The following is a 20,534-nucleotide window of genomic DNA, read 5'->3' as shown; positions in this document are numbered from 1 at the left end:
TCACCTGTAACATGTTTAATTTCAAACACACTTTCTTTTTCATTTTTGAGATTCCCTTTGCATGCAGTATGATCATCACACACATATAGTCTAATTTTATATTTACTTCTAATATCTCCTGATGCGGACTATATGTCATTTACCAATTTTGAAACTTATTGAGTATTTCTTAAGGGAATTCTTACTTTGCTCAAAGCAATAATAACAGAACTTGAAACTAAAGTTTTCCATGTATATACTGCACTTCTACAAGCATACAGTTTACATTAAATACTGAACATCTGTTACAACATCACCTCAGATCATTCACTTAATAAGCAATGTGTAAAACCCAGGGAGCTCCCTTTGAGCTTAAACTGGGAGGATGCAATTTAACAACACATGAAGAAATAAGTCGTTTTTTCTTTTAGCAATTAGGGGTGCTTAATGACACAGTTTGAATATTATGCTCAAGGTTTTTTTTTTTTTTTAAATATATCAAGATTGTAGTCTGCATTGAAATCATAGTTCTAGACCATTATTGCTGTATGTTAAGCACAGTAATGTTAACACGGTTCACTACACAGAGATCTGATGCCAGAGTTTATTTCAATTGAGCAGATTTGGTACATTACTCTTTCTAAATTCTGAGGAGGATGGCATTCTTCAGAATTAACAATGCTGATGAACTCCCAAGCATAGCATGTCATGAAAAAATGCACAGAAACTTCAATGCTGCTGCAATCTAAATTCAATTAGATTACTGCAGTTCATCCATTTGCTATCAATGAAGCTCTGCAACACTAAACCATCCACCCTGAAACATCAGTACTACTAACCTGATTGCCACATGTGTAAATGTAACATTGGCTCAGTTGATAAAATTGATTGCCTGCTATGCATCTGCTTAATCTGTTACTGCAAAGGTACTGTAATCAAACAAGTAATATCTGGGTAATACAAGGTTAAATCACTGAAATTCCTACCTTCTGTGGCATATAAAGATAACATGTTTTTCTAGTCTAATTACTAAGAGAATCAGAATGATAAGAGTGGCAATCGTTCTTGAAAAAATCTCAAATGGCTCAAATTTTCAAACAATTTAGCTAAATCTTCCAAGGTATATGTATTGCATGTTTGAATTTAAGTGCCTTTTTATTGAGGTGAAAGTTGTATGCTTTTCACTGAAAAAGGGCAATCTGTGATAGACAGGCAATTGTGGCCAATGAAATCCACAGACTAACTCATTGAACATGGATGAGGCTTTGGTATTCACTCTCAGTTCTAGAAGAGAAAGCTGACTAATGGACGAAATGACCAATGAATTCCACAGATTCAGACACCAGCAACAAGGGGTACTTTTACATGCACAAGAATCGATGCTTTCTTTCCTAACCAAATCTATTACTGTGCAATTTTAAATAAAGTTTAATAAATATATCGGTAACTTTTTGCTTACATGTACATTGTGCAAAGATTAGTGTGATCAAAATGAAAATTACAAAAACAATTTTGTTTTTGTTTTTATTTTCTTGTTTTCATTTAGTTCTATTTCTCAGAAAATTTCTTTTTTTAGTTTTAGTTAACAAATGATTTTGTTTTTGTTAACAACATGTTTTAGTTTTAGTTAACGGGAATTAACGATGGTTTGGATAGCAGTAACAACCGTCTATGAATCAAAGCAACAAAAATGAAAATAACTAATTACATTTTTAACACCAATAATTGGTTTTATGTTTTTAAGTACAATTTCCCAACTGTGTGGTATTTTTAATAAACACTGAAGCAGCCTATTCACTGCACTTTCATTTTTAGGGTTTGTTACATGACAGCACCATAGAGAAAGCTGCTCTCATGTTAGTTTACTGAGGATAGGCTACTTCAAGATGGAGCATCAATGGTTCAAGAGCTTGAAAAAGCAGAACTTGTGGCTGTTTTTTGATAGAGTCTGTGATGATCAGAAATCCCTTATACACAGGCTCTCTCTGAAGTGTCTTCAGAAAACGGAACAATTATTTTTCTCTCTTTCACTTTGGTAGTAGGTCTTTTATATTCAAATGCAGTATTCTCCAAATATGTTGATATTTGTGTTTAAATATTCCTTCTTGCTATTTTACTTACACTTTGTATAACACAGAAATTAATGTAAAAAGAAATAAATTCTAAATATAAAGTAGAACAACATCTGAGCATCCATCCATTTTCTAAGTGGTGACTGGGTCTCATATACTGTAGAGGAATGTGAGCTATAGAGAGGAAACTGTGCTACTGCAGCGCTAACAAAATTTGCAGCAAGTAAAAACGGAGGCAAATTTCAGACAAAGTGGCTATTTGGCTCAACTATACCGGCAATGAAATGAGCTGCTCCATTTGTTTATACAAGAATAAAATGCATTTGGCGTTTCAATGCTTTGAAGAACAAAGAACATCTCTCTAGTAATACATCACATACCATGTTTACCGTTTTAATAGAAACATATTGCAGTGACATGTAGTAGCAATACGGGCATAACAGCATACTGAAAACAAATCTGTCAGTCATTTTTTTTTTTTTTATTATTTTTTAAGGTTCAATCCTAATATATGACAAACCTAGTGAAAAAGCATATAGTATAATATATATTTAAATGGTATCTTGGCAAATGTAATGCAGTCTCTTAAGATACAATTCACTGAATACAAGTAATGCCAGGCTAAGCAATTATTAATTAACAAAGACTGTTCTTGAATAATGTATTAATGTAAAACTGAAAAGTATGATATCAGACAGGAAGCCTTAAAGTTGAATCAAACGATAAAAAAGGGACAGATCTGGACAATTAAAGCAGCAGGAATCTGTGTCATTTGAAATTTGAATCAATTTGACTCATCCACTAAATTTTACTCTTTAGTAAGTTTTTACCAGTTAATAATGTAACATTTGCAAGCCTAACAGATGGATTCTCTAACAAACCAGATTTTAAAAGCATGTTACAAAATAAAACAGTATGAGTTTGTTTAAATAAAAATATCCTGAATAATTTTTGAATTTACAGTTTCAACAGTACAGATATATTATTAATTGAATTTAATTTTAAGTATTTATTTTATGCAGTATTTAATTGTTACAGATGTGAAAATGTCAATAAAATTAGAATGTGCACATGATAAGATAATCCAGGTTTTCTATGATAATATGGTTCTTAAAAAATCCTATACTAAAACCTATTGTTACATTGGGAGAATTCTATCACACATTAAATTCAAGTGTTCCATTATATTTTTATATTTATGAATACCAATACTAGTTTACTTAAATGACAACTATTTTAAATTTTCCATTATTGGTATTTATATATTTTATATTCTATTGCAGAAAAAGGCACAGAGTTACTTTTAATTAAAAAGCCAAATAAAGGTATTTCTGTTTTTTGTCTTGCTATTGAATAGATGTTGAGTATTGTGAAATTTCACCGATACTGGTATGAAATACAAAAACTTCTGGAACTGCGGCATAACTCTGTACAACATATACAATACTGCAAATCTGTTTAGCTACTGAGATAACATGTGGAATACTTAAGCACCACACAAACTTACAAAACAATGTATTTACAGTGTACTACTATGATAACATAATACGTAAGTTGTACTTAAATGATGTGCTGATTTCAAGTCTGCTGTTTCTTACCTACAGTGAATGCCACAGACATCAAAATACTTGAAAGCAGTTCTAACTATTCTGTATATAAAAGCGCTTAGGCACCACTGTCCTGTACAATATATTCATTATAATAAAAAAGTAAATTTATTAAATAAAACAATGACTCTTATTACTACTCTTTCTTAATACTTTATGAAATAAACAGATTCATAGGCCAATATCAGCTGCGTAAAAAAAATTTCTAACAAGATCCAAGTGTAAGAAAAGAAAAGAAAGAAAAAAAAAATATATTATTTTGGCCATATGTTTGGTCAAGCTACTATCACTATGTCCAGCTAGGATTGACAAACTGCAATCATGTATATGAGTGAGTGTAAATTAATTTTACTAAATGATTGGTGAGGCAAAATGCAAAGATTTCATTCAACTATGAAAAAGCCAAGACAGTAAACAAATATGCAAAATGGTGCTTACTTTTCCTGGATAATCTAAAGCCACAATCCAATCTAGAAAGGTACCTTAACTTAATGATTGAAATTTTTGTCCCTGAGCAATAGAGATCTATTTCATAAGTAGGATGATTAAATAAAAAGTCTCTAATACTATTTCAAAAATAGTTTTTTAGAATAAAATATTTATATTGCAAGATAGCACTTTTCAATTTAATTCCAAGGAATGTTGCAAAAGGACCTTCCCAGATTCCTGTGTGGTTTTCATTACCAATGACATTCACAGAAAACAGGCTATGTCCTGCTGACCCACCCTTGTAATGAGTGGGTACTAGTCAGCGGTTGTCCTAGATTATTATTAGAATCTAGACAGAGGAGCAGGGACGTGTCTTCTTCAGCAGCAAAAAAAAAAAGTTCAAATAACAACAAAACAGCTCATTTCAAAGTAAACATCTTTTTGCAGATAAGGAAATCAGTGGTACAAATAGGAACAAAAATAAAGAAGGTATCACTCAATAAGTATCTATCTATCTATTTCAAATGTTTAAAAGTATGTTTGGAAACAAATGGTCTATAACCTCAAAGTCCTCACAATATGGGTGGGTATTCAAAACAAAACAAAGGCATCAATTAAAAGCAGTCACATTGGATGATTCCTTCTTCATTCCTTAAGTTCCTTGGCCAATTCAGAGAATCAATCACTTTAAATAGGTTTACTTTTCTAAAATTGAACAATGACAATGGGGCTATTTCTATGCTGAAGCATTGCAGTTTCATATCTGCATTGAAAGCCTGAATTAAGACATTTTTAAAAAGGCATTTACATTATATATGAATACACACAAATGTGTTCTTTGCTAAGAAAAAAATGATAAAAAGGACTTCTATTAATGACTATTTGAGATCCAAAGCCAAAACCCAATGGTTAACTTCACTTGAAAATCTATCCTTATATATAATTTGATACTATCCATATGTATGGTGTTCACGTCAATACCCTGTATGTATGGTGTTTGCGTCAATACCTCGACTCAATACAAGTTAGAACCTTGCAATGGAACTCTGCCTCTGTAGTTAGAATATAATGTGGCAAACGCGGACACAGTATTACATGATTGGCTAAGAATGTTCGATTGCTTCAGTGACGCCGCTGGACGGCCGAGTATAGTAAGTCGGTGTTGTTTCGAGCAGATAACATAAGTTCAGTTGGTTTTTGGAACGTTGGTTTGGTGGGTTTTACTTTCCAGGACTAACATCGTCGACTGACTTAAACCTTTCGACAGCTCCAGAACGATAAGTAATTTAGAACATATCGCCATTTGTTTGGTATGTCGAAATCTATTTTTGGGCAGTTCGGTTTTGGCATACGTCCTTCTGAGATCTATTGGCAAACTGAGTAATGATGGCAGGGTATTAACAACGGTCATTGTTTAAATTTTATCCGATCTCAGATCTAAAATGACCACGCCAACATAATCATTACTCCGACTCTGATTAGAGTCGTAAAATACAGTTTGTTTTGAAAATTTGTTTGCAGGAAAAAATCAAATGAGGTGCGCCAAAGAGCTGAGTTCACATCTCACAGCCCCGTTTAAACAGGAAGCTCTTCATTACATCGGCCGAAAAGGTCTATTTTAAGCACAAATCAGTGCCATGATAACAAAATCATTTCAAGGACTTAAAAAAACAAATAATTCTTTGCAGAGAAAGCATGGATTTCACAAACGTATAATTTATAGCCCGATTCGATCAGGCTCCCAGTCACTAGTAGCATATTAATTTTCTATGTTCATTTTCTAAAATGTTTAGTACCAGTTAGCCTTAAGAGTCACTTTTCCCTTTTGTTTTGCAAAGGGTCCAAGAATGCATGTTTGTTTAAATACTAAAAAATATCAGACAGTGTTAAAAGTGAATAACTGATATTGCATAGGACATTAAGTTTCTTATTTCAAAAAACAGACCAATAATATGGATTAATGCAGTATCCCAAAAGGAAAACAGGCAACATGAAAGGGAAAATGTACAAAATGTTAGTAAGGCCAGCAAAACTGTATTGTTACGAAATTTCGGGGACAACTTAGAAGGAAGATCAACAGATGAAAATGCTGAAATGAATGAATGGGGTGAACCAAACAGACTGAGTAGAAAACAGGTGCGTAGGACGGTAAGCTTAAAAGGTGAAAGGAATAGGGTGAAAAGACTTTTGTGGGCAGGGAATGTATAAACAAAAGAGAAAAACAATGTGTAAAGGAGAGTATTAGACTTTGAGTTGGCAGAAGGAAAAAAGAGTACGAGGAAAAGCAGATGGAAGAATGTGGTGCAGAAGGATAAACAAGAGGGTGGGTATAATGAAAAGACAGTAGTGTAGAATTGGGACTGCTCTCAGATGGTTCGAGTCCTACATCTCGGCCGGATCCTACAGTGTATCCTGACGAGGGGAGTTGTCAAAGGCATACCAGACATGCACTGTGTACCCCAAGGATTGATGCTGGGTCTTCTACTCTTCTCTCTGGTTAACCTTGGTGGGTTCCATCATCCAATCCCATGGGTTTCTTATCAGTGTTATACTGATGATACACAGCTATACCTATCATTCCCTCCGGAGAATAATACGCCATAAGCAGAATCTCTGCATGTCTTACTGATATTTCAACCTGGATGAAGGAAAGCCAAATGCAGTTCAACCTTACAATAACCAAGCTTCTTGTGATCCCAGCCAGCCAGTCTGCTCACCTTCCCATCTCTGTTCAGCTTGGCTCAATGTCGCTAACACCTGCCAAGTAGGTACGCAACCTTGGAATGGTAACTGATGAACAGCTATCTTTTTCTGACCACATTTTTACTGTTTCTGATTCAAGCAAGTTCACACCATACAACATCTACATCAGACATTATCTGACAGGGTATGCTGCACAACTTCTGGTCCATGTTTTGGTCTTGTCGTGTTTGGACCACTGCAACATGCTTCTAGCAGGAGTACCTACATGTACTTTCAAATCACTGCAAATAATCCAGAATGCAGCAGCCTCTTGTATTTAACCGGCCAATACGGGCACGTCACTCCTCTCTTCAGATTGCCACATTGGCTTCCTGTAGCAGCATGCATAAAGAACAAAGCCCTGATGCTTGCCTAAAGAGTAGTCAATGAGTTAGCAACTGAGTATATGGAGACACTGGTGAAGTGCTATACTCCTCCTCACTCACTCAGGTCTATCAGGGAACAATAGTGTCAACTCTCAATCCAGACTCTCTTCCAATGTATTTGCTAGCTGGTGGAACAGGCTGCCCACCTGTATCCATAGTGGTGTACCAGCCCTGTTAAGGCAGCAGATTCAGCAGACATCCCGCTGCACCTTCCCCCACTTGCATTCCAAACTATGTGACTGAACTCCAGCTTTTACCAGTATTGGCTTGTACTTTATCCAATAACAAAGGTGAACAAAGGTGAGTTGAACTAACATCTTTCAAGAGCCCCCTCTGCAGACAGCTTGAGGAAAAGTTACACATTCTCCTAAAACTCTCTGCACCATCCTAGATATTTCTCTGGACACTTACTGAACTCTTTGGGGAATTTTCTCACGACTCCCTTTCTAGGATTCTCTCAGGGAGGGGGAAATCTGCAAAATGACCTTCTGAAACCTGCTCTCTGAAACTAAAAAAAAAAAAAGGAAAAGCAGATGAGCCGTTCCCTCTCAGGGGTAAGAGCTGAACTTGACAATTCTCTTCTCTTAATGGACCTGAAAGCTGAGATCAAGTTTGCCAAGCTAAGGTTATGTGCCAGTAGTCAAAGTCTGCTGAGAAGTAGTCAATGCTTCAAGAACAGAATTCCAGCATCTAAACTCTTGTGCCAAAAAGAGTAATTTTTTTTCCTATGAAGTTGCAGATCAAAAGGCTTAAGTGAAAGAAGCACTGCACATGATAAAGGATTGTGCAACAATGAGAAAGAGTGCATTGTAACACAAGAGGAATCCTCCACTTGAACCCGAAGCAAACTGGACATCATCTTTAAAGACTTTGTATCGAGCACATCTGTCTCGACTAAAACTCTCCAAAATGTTTCCAGGGCATGATCCAACCTGCGAATGTTGCAACCAAGCCCCAGCCTTACTAGGTCACATGTTCTGGGCCTGCTCCAAATTAACATTATTCTGGACAAAGTTTTTAATTACCTCTCAGACAGTCTTGGACTCACAATCCCTCCTAACCCATTAACAGCTGTGTTTGGGGTTCTTCCAGAGGGGCTTAAAGTGGAGAAAGACAAACAAATTGTGATTGCATTTACTACACTGTTGGCACGCAGACTTATTCTGATAAACTGGAAGAACCCAAACTCTCCTCTTTTAAGTCAGTGGGAAACTGATGTGTTATATTATTTAAAATTGGAAAAAATCAAATACTCAGTTAGAGGATCTGTGCAGACTTTTTTCAAAACATGGCAGGATCTAATCAGTAATATTTGTTGATTTAGGTATTTTTAAAAGCCTTAAATTTTACACCGTTTGGCTTGCTCTCTCTCTCAAGGGTGGGGATCGATCTGTTCTTAGCATAATTCTTTTTTTTTGTAAAAACTTGATTGCTATGTATTGATTGTAATAAAATTAATAAATAAATAAAAATAAAAAAAAAAAAAATAAAGACTTTGTATCATAAAACTATTTATTTGTGACAAGATAAATTAGAACTTTAGCAAGTAAACAACCTGCCACTGTTATGTTCATCTGACTACTGTGTCCTGTCCTTTCTTATATATATATACAGTATATATATATATATTTCTATATATCTATCTATATATCTATATACACATACACACACTGTATATCTATATCTATATATGTGTATATATATGTCTATACATACACATATATATACATACATATACATATATATATATATATAGTGTGTGTGTGCACTTATCATAGGTTTATAATCCTTGTGTTTAACAATAAATTGTATTATTCTGTTTCTTAAAATTAGTGTGCTTCAGTTACCTTGATACAAGTCTAAAGGTTGGAGACTACCTCTTACAACAGAGAAAGATAAGGTAAATAAAGTAGGAGCTTTTCTCAATTATTTGATTAAATACCAGTATTACCAAAGGCAAAACTGATACTTAATTAACCAAACTGAAGTTCATCTTTCATTCCTGCATTTTTGGTATCGCTCTGGGTGGGCATAATAAATCACACTCATTCCTATAGCAGAAAACATAAATGCAATGGAAAGAAGAGACACATTTCCACGGTGGCATAAGATATGGGAAGCATGGGCTAAAAAGAAGATAAAAGTATAGCTTTTAAGAATAGATGGTGAATTAGGCTAAAATGGCACCTTGATAGAAATTATGTTAGTTTTCACAAAGAAAACAAAATACATAATAAATGCACTTCTAGACTATTTTCATTTTTGTTACATTCTGTCAGGTCTAATTTGATTTAAAATGCAAGCCTGATTTAAGAAATCTATAATAGAGGTGCAGATAAATATCCAAGATGTAAATAATGGAAAAAATTATTGGATTCATGGATGACTACACACTCAAGAGGCACTAGGATAACCATAACTGTGTTTTAAAAGATTTCTTTGCCCATTTGGCTTTTATAGGCTACAGAGAAAAATTCCTACCTGTCTGTTCCGTTCATCCATAATCCTTGTGATCTGAATCTTTTTCCTCCCCATTTTGACGTTCCTTGTATCTCTCACACTCCAGTATAGTAGGAAAAAGTCCCAAACTTCTCTTCCTTGGCTCCCCTAGCACATTGTATTAATCTTTCGCTGTTCCCCCACTTCAGAATCCTGAAAACCTGAAAAAAGAATCAATTATTTCAATTTCTCCATTGTCCAGTAACAGCTGATTTGAGACTCCTAAAAATCTAAGTTCTGGAGAATAAATCAAAAGTATTTAGGGCTAATCATTTAAGGATGTCAAAACTACTCCTGGCCTAAAGATTTTTAGATAGAAATAGTAAGGAATGATGTGAGCTTTTCACATTCTACATTTTACAATTATTGACACCTTTGAGAACTACAGTTCAGAATACTTGCAACTTTCAGTATGTAATCACTGGGCATTCTGAAAGTCTTTCAGTATATACAGTATAACAACCAATGCCCTTTAAGAGCATTTATAAGTGCTATAGTGTAATGAAAGTTATACAGTAGCACTTATGGTTGAGTCTGACGGAAAAGATTCTGTGTGTTCTTGTAGAATGTTCTAGGATGCTAGGCTTATTCTCACAGTTTAAAGATATGCTGTTAACTTGATTGGTACATCCTAATACAAAAAGTTGGCGATTGTGCTGTACAATGGATTTGTATCATATTAGGACAAAACATGTTGTTCTTGCCCAGCATAGCTCTGTGTTAGAAGCACAACTCATAGTTTCTTCCTCGTCATTATGGTGAATAAAAATTTAAGAAGCTAAGCTTATATTATCTTTAAATGTATAAAGTTAACAGCTTCTATAAAAAGTAATAAAAGTAGAAATTTGGTGGCATTAAAGAAGGAAGTGTGAAGTTTATCGTGCAGGTTAATCACCAGCCAGACAATAGACATACTTGTACTGTATATGTTCAGCATTGGAAGCTATGATACATAAAGACAGCTCCAACACATATATCATCATCATCTTTTTATGTGGCTTCCACTGTACAGTATGTGATGAGAAACACTTTAAAAAATATCATGGTGTACGGACCATCTTTGCAACAGTTGCAAAAAAGGGTTAAATTGATCATCAGGGAATAAAACAAAGCAAAAACTGTAAGACATACACCATGATCCAAAGTCATTTAATGCAAGAAAAATGCATCCTGTACTGCATAAAGTACAATTCTGGATGCCAGCAACCCCACTAATTTTCTTCCAAAGGAAAATTCATGAAATATAATTAAAAAGACTTTTCTAAGCTCTTTAATTAATCTTCCACAAAGCAAAAGCATTATAAACTCTCTGACATCACACAAAAGGAATAAACTACAAAAACATTACATACTGGAATAAAATTGGAATATAGCAATTAAATAAGCAAATTTAATAATCGAGCAATATCCAAGGAAATACCCAAATGATGACTGAGTTGTCATGCAAAAACAATAAATTGGTATGAATGATAAACAGTGATTAACGGGTTTCCTTTAAGTAAATGTCTAACATCCAAGAGCTATACTGGTTAGGTATTGGAATTCAAGCTCCACTTTCCATTATCACAAAGGATGTAAAAGTAGACACATCTTTAAATATTTTACACTGTTGGATACTGAATATACTCACCATTGAAATAAATAACAATAATAGATTTTTCAGTCTTGAAGAGGCTCTGCTGACGGACTAGTGATTATAAAGCTGGACTTAAAACCACAAGGTCATGGGTGCAATCTGTTGTTTGAATGCGTGGCAATGAACAAGCTAATTAATCTGTGGGAGAACAGCTGTAGAAATATTAAACAAGTGTACTCTGTGAATAAATATATTTTGAATTCTACTCACTGTGTAAGTTGCTGTAAATATAAAGTTAATTTTTTCTTCTGACAGTTACAAAGCCATGATGCAGTATTTTGTGTAAAATCACTGTTTTGTCCAGCCATACCCTGCAACTATCCACTAATGACAGTTTGAAAGGTGTCAGAGTCTCGAACTGGATAATCAATTATTCTATAATGAAATAAATATTGATATTTAATGTTTAAAGTGTAATATGATATTGCAAGTCAATATTAAAAAATACATATATATTAATTTTTACATATGTCTTAAACCTGTCCTAATTCTTTTGATACCTCACCTATGGGGTAATGGCCAGTATAAGGGCCAGTCTTAGAAAAGTAATGTTTGATATTAAATTCAAATAATGTTTGCTTAATTTCTACAGAATATTAGTTTCATATTGCCACCTAAAATATGGTACAGTCTTTTACCCCTTATAAGTTAACATGAGAGAAATTTCTTTGCTATATCCACAAAAAAGAGTGTTAATGAAGTCAGTGAGAAAATAGTGTTGCTCCTTGCATGAACTATTAGATATGTTTTCAAATGGAAGATGGCATACAGTTTTCTGACCGTGTTTAACTTGCATAACGTGCCTCAAGTACGACTGTATAACCAAACTCAGAATTAAACAAGAAATCAGCCTTAACCAAAACTTTTCTTTTCTTTAATACCATTTTTGTTTCTGCGTTTTTGAGTGAACTGTTTTGCCTTGAAATTTTACTAAAACTTTTAAAACAAAGATATTTTGTCTGTGGAATTATTTGGAACACATGTCACAGTATAGCTAGAATCATCCTATGAAGTGAACTAAAGGCTGTAGCACTTTTAATAATTTTGGATAAACACAGCTACACCCAGATTGCTTGAATTTCTACCAGGAAAGAGTTTAATCACCACTCAATACATTTAACTTTTTAGTTAATCTACCATTTTCCCTCTCTACTTTTATTATGGTCCCAAGTCTCCCCAGGTGGAAATATTATTGTCTCCAGTGATATTTGTTATAATTTGGGGTACAAATATGATTTCCCACCAACATTCAATTTGCTCAGGACTTTTTCTTCATCATATTTGAATCTTCTCAAGTTGCTTTTTGACATAAAACTCTAAATCTTGCTTTTCAGTGAGGGGAGTACAGTATTGTCAAGAATGGTTGTAACCTCTTACTCAATTCTCCCAATGAAATATAATCCCCATTTGTAATGCAAACACAATAATATTTTCTCTTCAAATTTACAAAAAAAGTTTGGACAAAATTTTTGGGCAAACCCAGGGCAGACTGCTATAGACTGCTACTTTCACAATAGCAAGTGGTCTGAGATACTACAATGTGATCTATCGACTAAGAAACAGCACAATACAGATAGCAATGGTCATGAGTGTTAGTATGGTTGGTTTCAAACAGGAAATCCTGGTTCAACTCCTGTCTATTAAATGTAACATTTTTCTTATTCACACATTTCCCTCACTATGTTTATTTTGCTACTGCACTGCTCCAGGTGGTGGCATTTTTATCAGGGGCTACTTGTTGCAGTTTGGGATTCTTTGCACCACAAGAAAAAACAAAAAATGTACACAAAGAATCCATCTATTATATATAATAGTTATGTACTAAATACATTAAGTTTGAAGATAATAAAATTTGCAATTACGTTTTACATTTCCACCTTCTCACCTGGGCAGTACTACTTAGCTCAGTGGCATATAAAGTCAATTCATATCCTTTGCAAACTGCCAAAGAGCTGAGATGATGATCCTTCTGTAAACCCCACATTGAAAGTTAGTTAATAAAACAAGGTTTTCAGATTTCATTAAGCCAAGAATGCAACAAGGCATGCACCAGACAAAACAACTGTAACAGCACAGCAAAACCTGACACTTTAAAATAGGTCACAGGTACTTGCAGCATGCTGTTGGTCAGATAAGAAATTCAAATAACTCTAAATCATTCAGAAACTGACAGCAGGCTGTATAACTCGGCAATTCATACATTTTAGGTTAGAAAAAATAAAACAAAGCACCCACAAGCCAGTACTCATGTTTTTGCAAAGGCCACTTGTGTTTCCAACAAGGAAAAAATGTCTGTCACTGATAACAAAAATTCTCTAGCTGAGCATCTAAATTGTACTGTCAAGAGCTGCCAATAGTTAATGTTCTTCTAAAATACCCTCTAATATTCACTGCTACTGAAATGGCTCAGCGCCAATGTGATCAACCATGGAATTACACAAAGAGGAATACAGCTTTGACCTCAAATACAGGCAGTAAGCTTACTCTTAATCCGCACAGGTCACTAGGGTGCAGACAAATACTCATCTTGAGCACACTCTAATACTATTTGGATTACAGCAGCACGTGCAAATGAAACTGTGTTATCAAGCTATGTCCAAAGAATTTCTTAGGCTTTTTTTTTTCTTGCAACAAAGTGTATTTCTAGCTTTCTTATACTGACTTCACAAAACATGTAATAACAGAAATAAAGTAGGTCCAACTTTATTATCGGAGAAAGTGGTGGGTTTATCACTACCCACTAAGTAGCCTACAATTATGAGACATCTATGAATGCTATTAAGCTTCTCTTATACATTAAACAGTCCTGTGCTTTTTTCTTTTGTTTCTATTTCTGTTACATTTATAAGTTATTTTTTATAACAGGAGAAATGAGAGGCAGATATATATATACCTGCATTTACAGCAAATCACTCATTTTACTCAATGGCACTAGGACAGCACTATAAAATTGCTGCTTCTGCTGCATTTTTTGGTCCTAATATCGAATTTTCTAATGACTTAAAGAAAGGCCCTTTCATGTATATGGTACTTATTGACTGCATCTGAAATAACTCACTATACAAAATGTGCTAATAAAAGATTTATTCACTAAAAATTATATTGTAAAATATGGCTGCAATATGTATGCACAAACTCATTACTATGACCACTAATAATAAAACAGTGCATATACGGTAACCTCTTATTAAATAATATCACTTATATTCCATAAACAGTCACAATTCTTTTTCTTTTTTATTAATGTTCCTTAGATTGCTATTCCATATTTCTTCACTATTTTCTCAAAAAGACAATATATTGATTCATCTTACTTTCAAATTCATCCACATCTCTCTGTGAAAAAATTAATCCTATATATTATATTAATTCCTTATATAATATTAATTCCTATTATCCTGCCTAATGTGCACATTGTACCTCATGTTACTACATTATGTCTCCCTTAACAGTAACCAAGAAAGCAAAACGAATAAATGTAGGCCCACTTAGCAAGAATAGAGAGAGGCATATCATCAGAGAAAATCAATATAGGAGCTTGTAGTGTCAACCACCTAAATAGCAACTATAGGACAATCAGCCAGTAGCACTGCATTTTCAATAAATTTCCTGTCATGTACACGTGTGATTTTTAATTCAGCAGATAAGAAGAAAGACAGTCTCCCAGAGAATAATTATATGCCAGCCATACCACATGCATGGTGGCCCAATGGTAGCGCTGCTGCCTCGCAGTTATGTGACCTGGGTTCGCTTCCCAGTTGTCTTCCCTGCGTGGAGTTTACATATTCTCCCCGTGTCTGCGTGGGTTTCCTCCCACAGTCCAAAGACATACAGGTTACCCTGTGTTAGGATATAGCGGGTTGGACAATGACTGACTGACTAACTGAGAATTCTAACAGGATGCCATTAAGCACTGGTCTCACTTGGTCATAGGATTTAGTAATACCCACAAATCAGATCATTTTGAAGAAAAACATTTGCTAATCTCCCAGATGGCATTGGATTTACAATTACTCACAATATTTTAAGTGTTATTTGGAGTAACATCAGATAGGATAAGATTATGCAACAAGAAGTCTTTTGTATTGACATATCTTACTCAAATGTAAGAATCTCAATCTTGTTTTTTTTTTCTTCCTAAATAATAAAAACCATCATTTAAAAACTGCATTTTGTGTTTACTTGTGTTATATTTGACTAATGGTTAAATGTGTTTGATGATCAGAAACATTTTGTGTGACAAACATGCAAAAGAATAAGAAATCAGGAAGGGGGCAAATAGTTTTTCACACCACTGTATATATATATACTGCTCAAAAGAATTAAAGGAACACTTTTTAATCTGGTCAGTTAAGTAGCAGAGGGGGTTGTTAATCAGTTTCAGCTGCTGTGGTGTTAATGAAATTAACAACAGATGCACTAGAGGGGCAACAATGAGATGACCCCCAAAACAGGAATGGTTTAACAGGTGGAGGCCGCGGACATTTTTCCCTCCTCATCTTTTCTGACTGTTTCTTCACTAGTTTTGCATTTGGCTTCAGTCAGTGTCACTACTGGTAGCATGAGGCGATACCTGGACCCTACAGAGGTTGCACAGGTAGTCCAACTTCTCCAGGATGGCACATCAATACGTGTCATTGCCAGAAGGTTTGCTGTGTCTCCCTGCACAGTCTCAAGGGCATGGAGGAGATTCTAGGAGACAAGCAGTTACTCTAGGAGAGCTGGAGAGGGCCATAGAAGGTCCATAACCCATCAGCAGGACCAGTATCTGCTCCTTTGGGCAAGGAGGAACAGGATGAGCACTGCCAGAGCTCTACAAAATGACCTCCAGCAGGACACTGGTGTGAATGTCTCTGACCAAACAACCAGAAAGACTTCATGAGGGTGACCCAAGGGCCCCATGTCCTCTAATGGGCCCTGAGCTCACTGCCCGGCAGCATGCAGCTCGATTGGCATTCGCCATAGAATACCAGAATTGGCAGATGCACCACTGGTGCCCTGTGCTTTTTACAGGTGAGAGCAGGTTCACCCTGAGCACGTGACAGAAGTGAAAGGGTCTGGAGAAGCCATGGAGAACATTATGCTGCCTGTAACATCATTCAGCATGAGCAGTTTGGTGGTGGGTTAATGATTGTCTGTGGAGGCATATCCATGGAGGGTCACACAGACCGCTACAGGCTTGACAAAGGCACCTTGGCTGCCATTAGGTATCAGGATGAAATCCTTGGACCCATTGTCAGACCCTATGCTGGTACAGTGGCTCCTGGTGCACAACAATTCCTGGCCTCATGTGGTGAGAGTATGCAGGCAGTTCCTGGAGGATGAAGGAATTGATACTATTGACTGGCCACCACACTTTCCTGACCTAAATCCAATAGAACACCTCTGGGACATTGTTTTGGTCCATCCAATGCCACCAGGTTGCACCTCAGAATGTCCAGGAGCTCAGTGATGCCCTGGTCCAGATCTGGGAGGAGATCCCCCACAACACCATCTGTCATCTCATTAGAAGCATGCACCGATGTTGTCAGGCATGTATACAAGAACACAGGGGCCATACAAAGTGCTGCGTACAATTTTGAGTTGCTGCAATTAAATTTTGCCAAAATGGACTAGCCTGCTACATAATTTTTTCACTCTGATTTTTGGGGCGTCTTTGAATTCAGGGCTCTGTAGGTTGATCATTTTCATTTCCATCAAACGATGTGGCATCCTTTCGTTCCTAACACATTACCCAGTCTATATCAGTATAGATATCCAGGAGGATTTCTTTTTCCCATTGAGATCTGATGTGTTTTCAAAGTGTTCCTTTAATTTTTTTGAGCAGTTTATATATATATATATATATATATATATATATATATACACTGTATATAGCAAAATCCCCGTGCTTCGTAGCGACAAAGTACTGCTTTTAAATTTTTATTAAGAAGACACGTAAACCTTTTGAAACTGAGGGAAAATATACCAATAACTATTTGTTAAGGATCTATTTGTATACCACGTTGTCAGTTCAGCACTCCGGTTGTAATATGACCAAGTTATGCACTGAGCTTACTCTTGAGAATGCAACATACAGGGAGTGCAGAATTATTAGGCAAGTTGTATTTTTGAGGATTAATTTTAATATGGAACAAACACAGTGCTATCAGTCAATCCAAAATGTTAATAAACCTGAAACCTGAATGTTTCACAACGGAAATGTGAGTGTGAACATCATCAGGGGAATACATATGTGCACAATTATTAGGCAACTATTAGTGTGCAGATTTATTATGCAACTAAAGGAAAAATGAAAATTTTCCCATCTCACTTGTTTATTTTCATCTGTTATAGTGAGAATAATAAACAAACCTCAAAATTTACAAATACACATCTCTGACATTTAAAAAAAAATAAATCAATCAATCAATGACCAATATAGCCACCCTTCTTTCCAATAACAGTCATAAGCCTTTCCATTCATGGAGTCTGTCAGTTTCTTGATCTGTTGACGATCAGCTTTTTGTGGAGCAGTGACTACAGCCTCCCAGACACTCTTCAGAGAGGTGTATTGTTTTTCTCCCCCGTAAATCTAGCATTTAAGAAGTGCCCACAAGTTCTCGATAGGGTTTAGGTCAGATGAGGAAGGGGGGCCATGTCATTATTCCTTCATCTTTAAGGCCTTTACTGGCTGGCCACGCAGTGGAGAACTTCGATGCAAGTGATGGAGCATTGGCCTGCATAAAAATCATGGTCTTTTCCTGTATCACTGTTTGAAGAAAGTGTCTTCGAAAAACTGGCAGTAGGTTTGGGAGTTGATTTTGAGTTCATCTTCAATGCAAAAGGTCCAACTAGCTCATCTTTAAAAATACCAGCTCATACCAGTACCCCACCTCCACGTTGGAGTGGAGCTCTGTGCCCATTACTGATCCACAGGTCCATCCATCTGGTCCATCAAGAGTCACTCTCATCTCATCGGTCCATAAAACCTTTGAAAAAAATCTGTCTTCAAATATTTCTTGGCCCAGTTTTGACGTTTCAACTTATGTTTCTTGTTCAGTGGTGGTTGGGTTTTTGCCCTCCTTACCTTGGCCATGTCTTTGAGCACTGAACACCTTGTACTTCTGGGCACTCCAGGTAGGTTGCAGCTCTGGAATATGAAAGTACTGGAGGATAATGGGTTCCTGGTAGCTTCACGTTTGATTCTTCTCAAATCTTTGGCAGCTAATTTGCGTCTTTTGTTCTCAACACGTTTCTTGCGACCCTGTTGACTATTTGCAACAAAATGTTTGATGGTTCTGTGATCACACACCAATATCTTAGCAATTCCAAAAGTGCTGCATCCCTCTGAAAGACTTTTTACAATTTTTGACTTTTCAGAGTCAGTTAAATCTCTTTTTTGGCCCATTTTGCCTGAGGAAAACTAGCTGCCTAATAATTCTGCACACCTTGATATAGGGTGTTGATCTCCTTAGGCCACACCCTCCCTCATTACACAAATACACATCACCTGACGTGCTTAAATCCAATAAGCATTCAAGTTAATACAGCTTGGAGTTGGAATATACGCATAAAAATGATGATATGGTCAAAATACTCACTTGCCTAATAATTGTGCACACAGTGTATAGCTGTCCAGGAGAAAAGCAATGTTGCCTCAAATCAATGGCATCGTTTTGTAGGGTCTGTCCCTGAGACTTATTAATTGTCATTGCGAAGCAGAGCCTTACAGGAAATTGGAGACATTTGAATTGAAATGGGAGATCAGAGGGTATAACGGGGATGCGAGGAATACATTGAGTGTGAAGAAACTCTAGAGACAGTGTGTGTATTAACTTCTGGATTTTTCTGTGAGTATTTGGTGGCAGCGTGACGAAGTTGCTTCCGCAAGACCGCGTCGCTGTGGGCGATCTCGAGCATATTCTTTTCCTACCTTGTCAATTGTGTAATGCGTTTTTTGAACAGGTTTGATACAAGGAAGTGATCACTCATACTGCGTTCAGTCAGTTCACGTGAGCTGCTCTCTTGTGTGATGTTGCGATGTCCAAGGCTTTATTTAATGTTAACTAAGACCCGGCACTTAAAAGTTTCTCGCTACAGCAATTTTAACTCCATAACAAAGTGATCCAAAGTCTCGTTTATACCTCGTGTCTTATCATTAAACTTGTATCTTGCGAATAAAGTATTCGACAAAGGCAAGACAAACGGCAGCGGGAGCATGTCCATAAACTTAATTTAAACTTACGGTTTACACCGTGCTTTGTTTCCGCAGTAGCTGCACTCATGAATATGCTTGTATGCGTCACTCACTTCATATTCTTTTGCTGCCTTCTCAATTGTGTAATGTGTTTTTTCTTCAACGCTCTTTGGAGCTCTTCCTTGTTTTCTACGTACTGCGTTCACGTGATTACATGAGAGGCGTGATGATTTGACACGCAACTCCGCCCCACACGGTCATCGAGCTAAAGTCCATTACAGTATATGGAGAAAGATAGGTTCCAGTTATGACCATTACGCGTAGAATTTCGAAATGAAACATGCCCAACTTTTGCAAGTAAGCTGTAAGGAATGAGCCTGCCAAATTTCTGCCTTCTACCTACACGGGAAGTTGGAGAATTAGTGAGTGAGTGAGTGAGTCAGTCAGTCAGTGAGGGCTTTGCCTTTAATTGGTAGATATACAGATATATATATATATATATATATATATAGATATATAGAGAGATATATATAGAGATATAGATAGATATAGATATAGATATATAGATATATCTCTATCTCTCTCTCTCTCTCTCTATATATATCTCTATCTCTCTTGCTCTCTCTATATATATATATATATATATATTAAAACACATTACTGAAATCAAAAACACAAATACATGGCTTGCATTCAAGAGGAGTAGGAATATAACTGCGCAAGACAACCATTCGCTCATTCAAGCAGTTTGGGTACTCTAATAATGCATATAGGGAGGCCTGGGACACATTAAGAGCCAAAGTAATGCAGCAATGCCTCATGCACCAGAAATAAATTTCCCCTGAACACATGTGCCATGGTCAGTTTATATTGCAACACACTATACAGTTTAAACTAAACTTCTAGATGGTACGTAAAACATCAGCAAGAGTAAAAGCAGGAATACAAAGCCTCTAAACCACCGCGGTGTTCTGCCTCACTCACAGTCACCCTTTTTTGTTTTTT

General features: G+C 36.0%; 1 protein-coding gene across 15 annotated transcripts in view; it reads right to left on the bottom strand.

Annotated features, from left to right (window-relative positions):
* Positions 1 to 20,534, bottom strand: part of mef2aa (myocyte enhancer factor 2aa) — a 534,066-nt gene that overhangs the window by 248,234 nt on the left and 265,298 nt on the right. For all 15 annotated transcript variants that reach the window (XM_039773273.1, XM_039773279.1, XM_039773284.1 and 12 more), the window contains one exon: positions 9,697 to 9,875. In XM_039773273.1, the coding sequence (XP_039629207.1) occupies positions 9,697 to 9,750 (54 nt within the window). In that variant the 5' untranslated portion in view covers positions 9,751 to 9,875. The remainder of the gene's footprint in view (positions 1 to 9,696; positions 9,876 to 20,534) is intronic.

The sequence above is a fragment of the Polypterus senegalus genome, chromosome 12, assembly GCF_016835505.1.
Source record: "Polypterus senegalus isolate Bchr_013 chromosome 12, ASM1683550v1, whole genome shotgun sequence".
NCBI lineage: Eukaryota > Metazoa > Chordata > Cladistia > Polypteriformes > Polypteridae > Polypterus > Polypterus senegalus.
This window is presented reverse-complemented; position numbering and strand designations above follow the sequence as displayed.